Below are 13340 nucleotides of genomic sequence, written 5' to 3'. Positions count from 1 at the left end.
CAAGTCCAAAAATAATGAATGAATAATCCAACGAACAGCCTCAGTTCTAACTTAATTTTTAATAGGAGGGAAAAACCTGCATTTCTAAATACAAATTTGTTTAGCTAAACAGCACAGCTGCTTGTTTCCACTACTGCAGTCAATCTGAATCCAATTCCCTCTCCTGGTGAGGAGCATCTCTAAAATGCCCTCCAGAGCAGCTATGCCCACAAAATGGCAGCTGACCACTGACTTCCTCCAAGACAGTAATGAGCAACTAACATCAAACAAGAGTAACATTTTACCTTGTAGCAGGCAAGGCCGGATCCATTGTGCCACCCAGGGGGACAGGGATCAGTTGGCTTTGGGAGCACTTCTGGCTCCTTGGGCTTCCCAATATATTTTTTGCATACAGAGAACGCTTTAGTGGTTTTACAATCCTTAGTTTCCCACTTTCCAAGAGAATTTCCACTGGACATGGCCACACATCCTCCTGAAAACTCTAAAATTAAAGCCACCAAAACCACATTTAAAACCATTGGCTGGTTTTCAAAAAAACCCGACATAATTGTGAATTGCTACATTGTTGCATGCTTGGAGTTCTGTAACATGGTACTCCAGTGCTTGCTCAAAGTAAAAGGACAGTATTTTTATGTGTGTTTTAGTTTTCAAATTTACCTGGTTGCATGGAATTCCAGTTAGTGTATGTCACAGCTTCAGGTGTTTCCCCATTCACTGTACCCCAGGAATATATTCCTGACTGGCTAATATCCTGCAAACCGGTCCAGAAGTACTTTTCTTCAACTTTGGTGTGTTTTCTAATTAGACTATTAATAAATTCTTGTTCAAATCTGAAAATTCACAGATTAATTGGAGTCAATATTTGAATGATACCAAACTACTGAGACAATTAGAAAACCAGAGATATTACATGAGTCAGTTCAAGCAGTCATCCAGGCAGTCCCATATTCAACATGGGTTCAGCAGGCTGGGAATTCTCACACTTCCAAGAAGGTTTCACATTCTAGGTTTACCACTGTCACACCGTGGAAAACACAGCTTTCCAGTTCTGGCAAAAGCAATTCTCCCTCTACTTCTTCTTTATAAACCATTAGTTATCATACAGCAGTTCTAATCTCTGATTTTATCTCCAGGATTATGATGTTAAAATTACAAATGTGCTTTACCTGTTCATCACTGTAAGATTGCACTGGGATCCAAATGAAACTTCCATTTTATCAATCCTGTAGCAGTAGTTTCCATGTCTCTCCCATCCCTGGTTAGCAAACAAAAACCACATTTATACAAAACAACCTAATTTAGGCATTACCTACAGGAGAAAAGAAATCATTGCCAACACTGGCTGGTGCCCACAAGCTGGCACAGCATATACAAGAAAGAAATGCACTGTGTCTCACACAAGGTCCACTATCATCAACTCTCAGATTCACAGTTGTAAAAAATAATGCAGCCACAGGAATAAAAAACACCACTGTTAGCTAGCCTGGGCAGAGTCTTCTGACCACTATGTGCATTTACAGAGAGAAACACAAGGGCAACAGCCCAGTCCTATTCATAACAATAGGAGTTTTCATGCTGTTCCACCAACGCCAGGATTCAAACACAAGAATACAGGAAGGCATACACCAGTGTTTCTTTACTTCTGAGGAAAATACTTGGTACTGAAAAATGTGTCAACTTAACACAATTTGTCTATTATTCAAACATTTCTCCCCATATTTACACTGAAATTTCAAGAAACATTAATGTGTTAGCTCTTTTCTAGCCTAGCAATGCCACTGATGTCCGAACACCACAGAAAGCTGTAACTCTACATACTGTAAGTCTCTGAAAAGACAAAGTAAAAAGGTTATGTAGAAAGAAAGATAAGGGGCAAACATCTTTCCTGCTGCAAGCAACATGCCACACAAAACTGAATCCAGTAACTCTGAAATATCTAGGAATACCATCCCAGGCTAGTTTAAAAGATAAAAGCTTTATTCAAGCCACAAAATGTCATACTGTAAAAAAGAAAAAAACCAAACAAAAAACCAAAAAGCCCCCACCTTTATTCAAGTCATAGAACAAAATGAGAGCCAGTGAAGTGTAACAAACCCAATCCCAGTTAACAATCCCTGCATATCTTCATGCTTCAAAGTGCTTATCCTAAATTTTAAAACGTAGTTTTCAGCAAAAGCAACACAATGAATGGTGTTATCAATAACATTTATAATAAAATCAACTGATTTTAAATAAATAAATAAAACACAACCTCTCCTGGGTCCAAGCTCATAATACTTTCATCAACAAACAGACTGACAATACAGGCAGAACCTGCTTAGGAGAACATGATATTTGGTTTATGCTATATAAAAGTCCTTTTTCACATAAAATGTTTCACAGACTTTACCAAATGGACAAGAAAGAAATGGAAGTAGAGGAAGTAAGTGACAAGCAGTTTTCTGAGCCAAATTACCAAAAAAAAAAAATAGAGGCTTCCTATTACCTCTTCCAATGAACAACTTTCATCTGACTTTGTTTCATTCAAAATCTCTCCTTTTTTCTTGCAAACATATTTCAGTTTTTCTTCACAGGATTTGACCCTCCACTGTCCCAGCTGTGAGATTAAAAGAAAAAAAAAGTATTTTAAATACTAACAATTTTCAATTTCTATGTTTGCAGGGGCTGTTTGCACTGACAAGAAAGACATAATGCCTCGAGTAGAGATACTGGGTGGGATGCCCTGGATTATATGCACAGGTACATGTTTGGAAGGGATAAAGAAAGCTGGCACACAAGGAGATGGGAGGATTCTGGATCACATCCAAAAAGGAAAGAAAAGGCCAGGGTGGTGCCAATTCTCCCAGATCAGGAAGGGAATTGGTGCAGGAGGTGTGCTCAGTGTAATGTGGAAGTAGCTCAGAGACAGCTCAGAGAAGCTGAGGGCAGCTCCAGTGCCAGGCTGATGACAGAGCAGGCAAATGCATGCTCCACTTTTCTAATGAATCTGCAGGATGGGATACAGCCTGCTTCCCACTCTTAGTGACCTCCTTCCTTCACCAACAACCTTTTTAGAACATTCCATCCTTAGATGGAATTTGAGGTGACCCAAATTGGTCTGCAAGATGACTGAACCCAGATCTCCCTTTCCGCTTACCTTTCTGCCAAAGACGTGCAAGAATACAGTAACCCAAAATACAGAGTGACAAGGTCAACTTGTCTGGCCAACAATGTGGTTGTCCCAGAGCTAGGAGTAATTTCTTCCATTCTCTGCAGTACACAGCTACAAAGTTCTAGCTAAATAATTTTAAGAAATTTGCTTACAGAAACATTTATTTTAAAGATTATTCCAGAAATAGATCAGCTATATGCTTTATCCCCCTCCTTGACTTTAACACACACCAATGTTGCCTCTACTACGATGAAAAAATACAAACCAACAACCAAACTCAACATTTTCATTCCTACCTTGCCTGAATATGACACACAGTTAGGAGTGCTGTTAAAGGGAACTTTCGGTTCATTCTGATCCCAGTAGGTAAAAACCACAGGTGAGCTATCTGACCATTTGAACAAGGTTGGCACATCATCATTCTTGAGACCCACCCACATTTCCTCTTCAGCATCTGTAATTTAAAATTAGGACAACACTGTCATTTCAATATAATATTCAAACTAATAGGAAAGCAATGTGCTATCAGCAAAATTAAATTTTTTATCATACTGTGCAGCAGTGAAAAATACTGTGCAGCAGTATAGAGATTTTTCTTACGGCTCTGAGATAAGGTATTTGACACAACTATAAGGTATGTTTGTCATCTTCCTTCTTAACTTATATTCGTGACTATCAGTAAGTTTCACAGAGAAGGAGCAAACAGGACAAAACCCAACCACAAACAAACAGAACAAACACACCAGCAAAAAAACCCTCGACCAAATTTAGAGTGTAGGCAAAGACATAGCATCAAACACTATGGGTACTATTTATTAGTTCAGTGACTCAGAAGTCAAAATATTAATCCAACTATCTACTATTCTCTTTGAAAGAGCAATTAAGCATAAAGTATTAAAAAAAACTACAAGCAGGTTAGCCCAGTAAATAAATAAATAAATAGACTGAACCAGAACAAGTCCTAACACAGTGGGCCTGGCTTTGCACAGCACCATTCAACACCAGACTGAGTAAAAGCTCAGCATTAACACCCACACTTAAAAGCTAGAGGTTACGACAACCATATGCCAGAACGTAGAAAGCAGTTTGTAATTTATGGTGAGCAGCACTTGGTGCTTCACCTTTACAACTACCCCAGCTTACCATTATGAAGTTTTGTAACAACCAGTTCAACATCTGCTAATGAGTGAATGCTGATGAGGTTACTCTTATTTGCTTTGCACAATTCATCTGCTGTACTCCAAGCCGCCTGGTTATTTATCAGCATGTAGCAAAAGCCATCGTGGGGGAGCCAGCCAGGATCACAGCCAGTATCCAAGTGTCTCCAGAACTCTAATAATGAAGAGAAATGGAATTAGAGGCTTTTTTTTTTTACATTGCCTGGTGCAAGGGGTTGGCTTTACAGTCAGCAGCACCTTGAAAAGAGCCAAAAGGCAGCAATCAGAATGTGTTCACATCTCTTCAGGGCTTGTGTAAGAAAGGGTCACAGCTTAGTCAAACAAACAGACTTCAATGCAGCATTAGGAGAACTCAAAATATTTTGGGGCCATGAAGTAGGTAGAAGGAGAAAGAAGTTAGTGGAAACCAAAGTAAAAAGCAGGACTGGATTACATTAAACTGGTCTTAGTGTAAGTGAAAGGTTCAAAAGTAAATATAAGCAAGATTTCAAAAGCAACTGAAGACAAATCAAGTTGATTCATTGCAGGAAAGAAGCACACAATTCAACAAATGCTTAGTTTTAAATATTTTTTTTCTTCTCAAGATATTCAAGAATTCTAACTAGTTTTAATGGCTGCTGAAAATGTATGTAGTAATGGCCTTTCTGTTTCAAAACACTATAAAATACTCCAAGCACTGGAATTTTGTTTTTTAATAAATAAAACACTATATAAACACACTGGTAATAACTCTACATACCCCACTGAGCAGCCAGAGAACAGACAAGAACTGTTAACTGACACCTAGCTTTCAGAGCATCACTGCTAAATTTGAACCTGTTCAGTTAAATTTAAACCGATTACCATTTCTTCTTCAAATGCACAAACCTCTCCAGGGGAAGCTGGAGAGAACATGCCTTAGCCAGAGACACTCCACACCCCTCATCCTCTAGTCTTCCCTGCCATTCAAGGACAATTATCTTCTAGTAAAAGTTTTTGCAGGAGAGCCCTGCAAACTGGAACCCTGGGAACTGGGTACGGCCAAAGCACACATAGAAGTGTTCATGGACATGGGAAGGGTTGGACATTCAGGTGTAGATAAATGGTCAAAAGCATGGAAGCAGTTATGTGTCATGGCTGCACACTGTAAACACTGAAGGCTTCTGTGCGTGCGTGTAGGTCAGGATAAAGGAATTATCTTGTAAGAGCTGTTATGGGTCCAATGAAGAGTGCACACTCAGCAAACTGCCAACTCTTGCACTCTGATTTTCAGTGCTTGGCCTGGTTTCAGAGGACAGTAAGGTTATTTGACTACTTCTATTTGAATTCAACAGAGTTTGATCCAAGACCCAGGTAAGTCCCATTTTATGTCAGTACACACAAAGAGTGAGAGAAACAGGCTTAAAGCAAAGATGGAAGGGTTTGGGATGCAACTGCCAGTTCCAAACTTCCAGTAATATGTGAAATAAGGCACAAGCCATGGAGGAAAACGTGATGAAAAGGGCAGAACTGCTGCAAAATGCTTTATGTGTGAATGAGAAAGCTGCAAAAAATGAAAACTGTTTGTGATGCATCATCTTGACACTGACGAAACAGAGTTTGCTTCTGCTCTGTTTAAAAACCCAAAGCTGTTGTGAAAATGTTTTGGCAGAGATGCCTGAAAAGGCTTGGGAGGGAAAAGAAAGACTCCATAAGTGAACATTATACTTGTATTAACATACAAAACTCAAAAATGCAAACTGTCCTACCTGGAATGCTTGAAACTTCATTGAGTGACTTCTTGCAAGCATATGGAAGCTGAGTTCCACAGTGGTAACTCTGCCACTGACCTGAAGCAGCATTCATCACCACACAACTCGTTCCATCCAGTGGTGATAAACTCTGCATATCTATAGACAGGAGCAAATAAAAACATAACAGCACAAGTTACCAAACAGTAAGGCAGTGACTGCTTCTTTTTACTACTGGTTTTCAACACAAGAAATAACACTCTCTGGATAGTATGGCACCTTGTATTTCAAGAACATAATTTGCATCAACTGAGGGCAGCTGTCCTAGCACAGGTCCCACAGAATGCTTTTTGTAAGAGAGAGTTTCAGAATCAAGGAATCTTGACTTCTTTTCCAATGTTTAATCATAGAACCAGAAGGAATGTTCTATTTACAATACAAGAAACTCTTGGCTGAGCAATTTCCCAGACTAGAAATATCTCAGGGGAAAGCCATTTTTGCAGCCCTCAGTTTCCTTTGGCAGTCCCATTCCACCCTCACTCCAAACACAGCTCTGCACTTTCTCTCAATGATAACCATAGTCTTTACGTTAACAAAAAACTTAGAAAGGCCCCAGATTTGAAACAGCAAAGAAAATAATTCTGTTTTGCAGCCTTCAGCTTCCCTTGGAGCTCCTTTCTAATGGTACTTTTTTACTTTCTTTTTCTTTGAGCTTCAATGCAAACCCAAGCTGTGACCTACACAGAGTACCTCAGCTGCCCCTGTACTGGGTTCCTTCAGGCTCACAGAAAAAAAGCTCATGGTAAATATCAGTTCTCCATGAAAGAGAATGGTGGGACAGGGCCAAGGTCCTTTCAGAGGGGTAAAGTGAAAGGAAAAGTAACAGGCTCAACTTGCAAGTATCAAAGTTCCTGTAAGGCACCAGTATGTACTTTCACAAGATGGGTAGACATGAATGCATCTGCCATGACTGCAGACTAACTTATGCCACTATATCTCAGGATAGTCTGGCCTCTAGCTCTGCATTACAGTTCTACAGAGTGGCCACAGTTCCAGAAGGAGGTGCAGTTAACAGTACAAGCAGCAAAGTTCTTAACCTTTCCAAAAGACAGAGTACATTTGGAAAATCCCACAGAAATTTCTTAGCAAAGCTATAAAAGAAGTAAAAGAAACCCCTTGTCAACTTTTCACAGAATTCCAGTTGCAGCACTATTCTAGAAACTAAAGGAAAAAAGATAATTCCACTTAAAAAAGATCAAATTCAGCTTGAATGACAGAACATTAGCTTCAGTATTCCTGATGACTATTACTCTAGGATTGTCATATACACATAGATTCATGAAATATTTGTGATAACATTACAAATCCATCCTGAAAATTTCAAATAGTCTCACTAATCTTCCTAGCACCCCTGGAATAATTAAAAAAGGTTTTTCAAAGGTTTTATACTTCTTTCATCTTCACCTTGAAATAAATTTAGGCGACCTTGAAGTTTAAAAACTCAAAGAAGTTAAGCTTCTAGGTAATATCAGTCATGTGCTAACACAAACAATCAGAATATTTGAGGAAAATCAGAGTAATTTGGTAAGTGGGAGGAGAAATTTAGCAACTAGGAAAGCTGTGGATACTTCACTAAAATGAACCTCAAAAATACTATTTAAGTTTTACCTTTTTAGAGACTTACTAACCTAATCAGCCATAAATATAAAATGAGAACAGAAAGATTCACTGGCTAGGAGGAAAAGATGCTTCTGAAAATGGAACGAGATGGGGAAAAAAAAGTAATTTGAGTTACTGTTGAGAACTAGTTGCTGTTGTCCATACCAACAGAAATACCAGTACCTGGATGCCAGTTGAGAAAATTCAAAGGTTTGTGATCTGACCACTGCCAACCGCCAGAAACATCCAGCTGATTTAAGCCAATCCAGAAGATCTCAGCAATGTCATCCTTGCCTAGTGATTTTTTTTTTTTAAGAAAACAATTAGTATAAAATGCTCATCCTTTACTGGACTCCTTTAAATTAAAAATGCATTTGGAAATGGCATGCATTTCAGGAAAGAAAGATTGCTACTATAAATGGACATGTAAACTTTTTTGAACCGAGGAGGAATTAATCCACACAAGCCTTCCCTCTCAATGTCTTCAGATGTTCCTCCTTTGGTTTTACAGTCCCAATGGACTTAGATAATTTCTCCAGGTGAAGACTGAACATCAGGGAGGACAATTTCATAACAGTAGAGTAACACACTGCTAAAACACCAACTGCCACTCTGGCCTGTATTTAAGATTTTGGGGACATTCCTCATTAGCAATATCAACAACATCTAACTGCTAAAATGAAATCATACATATAAATTTAAATAACTCCCTAAAATGAGATTAGCAGCTTGGTTTTGCAGCACAAATGAAAGCCAAAATATCTGAAGTACAATCAACTTTTAACGCAGAGATTCAGGACAGAAACTAAAGTGCTGCCTCCACTTTATAAAGATTTCCTAATATTCCTATGTGAATAATTACACCTACCTTGTATGTAACTCAGTTCAGATGCATTTTGGATGCTAAGTAAATCTCCTCCTTGCCTTTGACATGAAATATAAGCTTCCTTCCAAGAAAGAGCAGACTGTGTATTGAACTGGTAGCAATTTTCAGATCCTGGATCATGTTCCCAGATATCATGACAACCGTCCTCTGTTTAAAGGAAGCAGAAGGTCCTTGTAACTACAATTATACAGAAACATTATGAAAGTTTCAAAAGAAAAAGTTTTGAATATAATATACTGAAGATCTATTGATTTTTATATTGGTCATCACAAATACTTGCAGTGTAAGCCAACACTTCAATGGAAAAGCTTTTACACAGTTTAACAGGCCCACGAAGGTGGAAGTGTACACCAGAGAAGTGACAGAATGCTTTCAGGATGTCTATTTAGAAACCCAACGTGCCTGGCTGTAAGCAGATTCCCCATTTTCCATCGCGAGCATAATCTTCAGTAGTGGCACACCATTTCCCTCCTGTGTGTGTTTCATCCTGAATGCAGTCATGATGCCACACTTTGTTATACAGAAAGGGGAACTCACAGGGTTTACCATAAGAGTTGCCATCTTTGGTATAAACTTCTGCAGGAAAAAATAAAAAGTAAAGAAGTAAATATATCCCCCTTGCTTAGACATGGAAAGCACAGCAAATCAGTGTTACTGCTTGTACTCAGTTAGCCTAAATGCATACAAATCACACTTGTGGTCTTAAAACACCATATTATCTTGTTACAGATAATATACAGCAATGCCAGAACTGAAAAAAAAAATGCTGAGAAATATTTTAATATTTTTCTGTATTTTTCTTTCTGAGAAACAGCAAAAACTTGTCTCCCTCTGGCAAGTTACAGATAATTCATTGTCCTATTGAAGTCCAGGTGCTTTGCAGAGTCCTATAAAACCAGGACTCTTTACAATCAACACATGTAGGAGAGGAAAAAGGTAAGGCACATTTTCACCACTTCCAGCAAGCAAGAGATTTCAGACAGGACTGACTTCCATGGCAAGTGCCCACACTACCATACCAAAGCTCACAGTCCTGCAGGCTGTGAGCTGACAGCATGCTCTAAATTTGACTGTATAGCCCATCAGCGAAGAAAACATTCTCAAACCCTGCTAACAGGAAAATTCCCATTGTGGTGAGGAGGACAGTGTCAGTTCTGAGAGAAGGTGGTTGGTATTTCATAATTAAATAGGTTTGCACTAAAATATGGGGCAGGGGGGATTTAAACCTGCTAAGTAAGCCACTTAGTAACACAACTTATGCAGTTGTGCTGTTGTTTTTTATTAAAAACCTGTAAGGTTTCTCTCCACAACACAACATTCTATTGCTTTACTGATCAATCTTTTCACATAACTAATTTTAAGAACTTACTGTCACAGACATACTCAAAAAGCCCTTACCAAATAAAAATTCTCCGAAGTGCAAACTTACCATGGTAGGAATACCGACATATATCACTGGAGAAATTGTTGCTTTTCCACTGGTCTGTTGCATTTATGCTTGCAGTCACATAGTTATTCTTGACAGTCACTTTGTACTGAGATGCACCAACGATGGAAGCATCTGCACATCGCCACCACAGCATTAATTCTGAGTTACAATCGACCATTTTCAGGCGAGACACTGATTTGGTGAATATATCAAGTCCCAGGCACTGCTTGGACCCCAAGTGAAAGAGGCGATTGTGGGATACCCATTTCCATAAAGCTTCCCTTGTGTCCCTGCAGTCATCTATGACTATCAGCGAGTTTTTAACTTGTATGCACTTGTTCTGTTTGTCATGGCGAATGGTAAAAGCATCATTGCCTGTATAGGAACAAACATATGGCTATGATTCAGTATCATTTTCACAGGAAGCTCATTTTTAAAAGGGTAATCACATTCTGAGAAATGCTTTCAGAGAAGTACCACAACTGCTGTTGGTATGTTAAACCACCTCTTTTGTAGAAGCCACATTCAGTCCGTTTTCCGGCTCTTTAGTGAGTCTTAACTTCTGGGGGAAAAGAGCTCTTTCCAAGCCCTTATAAAATAAGGAGAGACAAAATGATACTTCTAAGTCCAATTCTAGTGATAAGAATTCTTCCCCGATATTTAACATATGATGACTGCATCAGCCCCTGATTAATTTGCAGACTTACTCAGTAAAGAATCTTGTCTTCACGCCTATCTGCAAACACAGTAACACACACAACAGACACCATAAAACATAATTTATAATAATCTTCACTTACTAAGCAGTTTTGTTAAAATTGTGTATTATGTATGATACCCAGCATGAGAGGTTTACATTTGAACCAGTTTGTGGGTGCAACTGCAGTACTACTAAGTTAAATAGCACTGCTTTGAGGAAAAATCTTTAGAATAAGTATCCCACCAAAGACAGCACAACAGATTAGGAGTATAATTTTAAAAATTATACAAGGACCCTAGTTTCATTTTCAGTGGTGATGAGTTTCATTTTCAGTTCTGGCATAGTTTGTGATTAAAGAGAAAAACTAAAAAGTTGATAAAGCATAGTATACCATTTAAAAAGTATATGGATTACCCCACTAGCATAAGCTAACACCTCTGTCAGTGTAAGAACACTTCTGACAAGCAGCAATAGGTTTAGGCGAACCATGAAAAAATCCCTAAAACTACTTCTATGCCACAATAAAGATGGCTCCACAGTATAGAATTTTCATGTATCAGGCTAAAATGGACCTTGGCTGTCCCAGACCCACATGGCTATTATTCTGCTGCTTAAATAAGGAATCTGCTGAGTAGAATTTTGGATTTAATAGTAATGCACTGTCAATCACATTCCTACTGCGTTTTTCTGTTACGACTTACTAATAGGTTTGGCTGAAGAGGAAGGAAAATATTCAGTGATGTTATGCAGTGAATTCTACCACTACTTCCCAGTATACCCATGAATTTTCCACTGTGCAAGTGCCAAACAGTATTTAAATAGTACCTAGCTGATCACACCATAAAGAAGAATCTGCAAATCACCCACCTACTACTGTGAATTTTTAAAAGTAGCACACTTCAACCAACTGCCCTTTTCATCCTATTAACTAAGACATTTTGACAACCAAACCTGCTTTTGTGGCATCCTTTAACCCTGCACTTTTTCAGCGCTCTATCTGTTTTTGCTTTTTATTCTTCCCTCATGACTTTCTTCCTCTTTCTTTATTTCTTGTAACAAGTCTTCAGCCTCTTCTCACGTCTTCTTTCACTTCTGCCTCCACAACCCTCACGCTGATCCAAAGTGGAAAATCACTTCTTAAAATATCCCTGGAAAAACCGCTGATGTTGTCTAACCAAATCTCTCTGCGCAGTAATTTATTAATAATTGCTCCAGTTCGATGCCCTGGCCGTGAAGTTTTAGTGACGTCTTCAGCTACCAGCCTGAGCCTTTACTATCACAGGATATAAAAAATATGAGGCGCAACTTAGCCAGGAGCTCAACTTGTTTTCCAGCAGCTCTGACCAGGCTAGCGGCTTTGGCTTATAAGAAATTGCTCAGCGTGAAACTTTTCCACCGGCTTCCTGCCGGACAAGGCGAGCCTCCTTCTCCGTCTCACCGCGCATAAAGCGGCGGTAACAGCGGCGGCGGGGCGCGCTGCCGGGAGCCGCCCGGGCTCGGCCGATTCCCGTCCCCGAGCCGTCCGGCCAAAGGCCGCGGCCCGGCACCGCGGGCACCGGGACGTGGCAGCCGCGGCTTTCGCGACGCCCCAGGCCAAGCGCGCGGTCCGAGAGGGAGGTCCGGGGCTTTTTCCTGCCTTCTTCACTTCTCCTTCTAAGCTTCCCAGGTTAGAAACTTCCTAAGTTTCCCAGCTGGACTTTATCACCGAGCGCAGCGGCCGTGGCGGAAGGCCCGCGGCACCGCCCGCGACCCGCCCGCTCAAGGACCCTCCGCAGCGCGCCCGCCTCCCCCTTCGGCCGGCGGGCGCCCGGCTTACCTGCGGGCTCCCGGCGGGCCGCGCAGCACAGCAGGAGCCAGGCGAGGCCGCAGGCGGGCAGGCAGCGCCCGGCGCCCGCCATCGTCCCCGTGCCCCGCGGCGCGCAGGCTGCGCGGAGCGGCCGCGCTCCCGGCCCGCGGTGCCCGAGCGCCGCTCCGCCCCATTGGCCGCCCCGCGCGCGTCACTTGTTACCAGGAGGAAAGCGGCCCCTGAGGTTGGGGGCGAGGCGGGGCCGGCCCGAAAACATGAGAGTGGAGATGAAGGGGAACGGCGGGGAGGAAGAGAGAACCAAAAAAAAAAAAAAAAAAAAAGAGGAAGAGTAAACGGGGTTGGGGGGGGGAGAAAAAAAAATAAAGGAATTTAAAATAAAAAAAAAAGTGGAAATCCCGAAGAAAAGCCGATCGAATTGTCGCATGGTCATTGAAGTTAAAACTTAAAAGCAAACAAACAAAAAAAAAACCCAAACAAACAGAACCCCCCCCAAAAAAAACTTTAGATGCTCTGTTGGGGAAAAAGGGGAAAGCGTAACTGCTAGGAGCGAAGAGAAGGCAAAAGGCGAATAGAATAATCTAAAATTAACAAGCACACTGAAGTGAAATATTTAAAAGAGTACAAATAATACACATCACGCTGCGATCCTCGATCCCCGCCGGCCGCGGGGCCACGTGCCACGCCCGAGGCAGGGAGGGGCTGCTGGAATTGCAATTTTCTGACCCGTCCTTGGCGGGGGTGGGATGGCACGGCTCAGATGAAGTAAATGTTGCTGAGAAAACTTTGCTGGTGGAGTCTGGAAGTTACAGAAACTAAAAGTA

At 40.8% G+C, this 13340-nt stretch overlaps 1 protein-coding gene across 1 annotated transcript in view; it reads right to left on the bottom strand.

Annotated features, from left to right (window-relative positions):
• The window catches only part of LY75 (lymphocyte antigen 75), a 42842-nt gene extending 29818 nt beyond the window's left edge, over positions 1 to 13024 (bottom strand). The window contains exons 1-12 of the mRNA XM_062498401.1: positions 12529 to 13024; positions 10013 to 10387; positions 8986 to 9159; positions 8566 to 8730; positions 7881 to 7991; positions 6057 to 6197; positions 4295 to 4483; positions 3448 to 3605; positions 2486 to 2596; positions 1167 to 1255; positions 658 to 830; positions 285 to 481 (exon numbers count right to left, since the gene is read on the bottom strand). Coding sequence (XP_062354385.1) covers positions 285 to 481; positions 658 to 830; positions 1167 to 1255; positions 2486 to 2596; positions 3448 to 3605; positions 4295 to 4483; positions 6057 to 6197; positions 7881 to 7991; positions 8566 to 8730; positions 8986 to 9159; positions 10013 to 10387; positions 12529 to 12610 — 1965 coding nt within the window. The 5' untranslated portion in view covers positions 12611 to 13024. The remainder of the gene's footprint in view (positions 1 to 284; positions 482 to 657; positions 831 to 1166; positions 1256 to 2485; positions 2597 to 3447; positions 3606 to 4294; positions 4484 to 6056; positions 6198 to 7880; positions 7992 to 8565; positions 8731 to 8985; positions 9160 to 10012; positions 10388 to 12528) is intronic.
• Between the last annotated feature and the right edge of the window lie 316 nt (positions 13025 to 13340).

This window comes from Cinclus cinclus, chromosome 9 (genome assembly GCF_963662255.1).
Source record: "Cinclus cinclus chromosome 9, bCinCin1.1, whole genome shotgun sequence".
Lineage (NCBI taxonomy): Eukaryota > Metazoa > Chordata > Aves > Passeriformes > Cinclidae > Cinclus > Cinclus cinclus.
The sequence above is the reverse complement of the archived record's forward strand: the minus strand, read 5'-3'. Positions and strand labels throughout refer to the sequence as shown.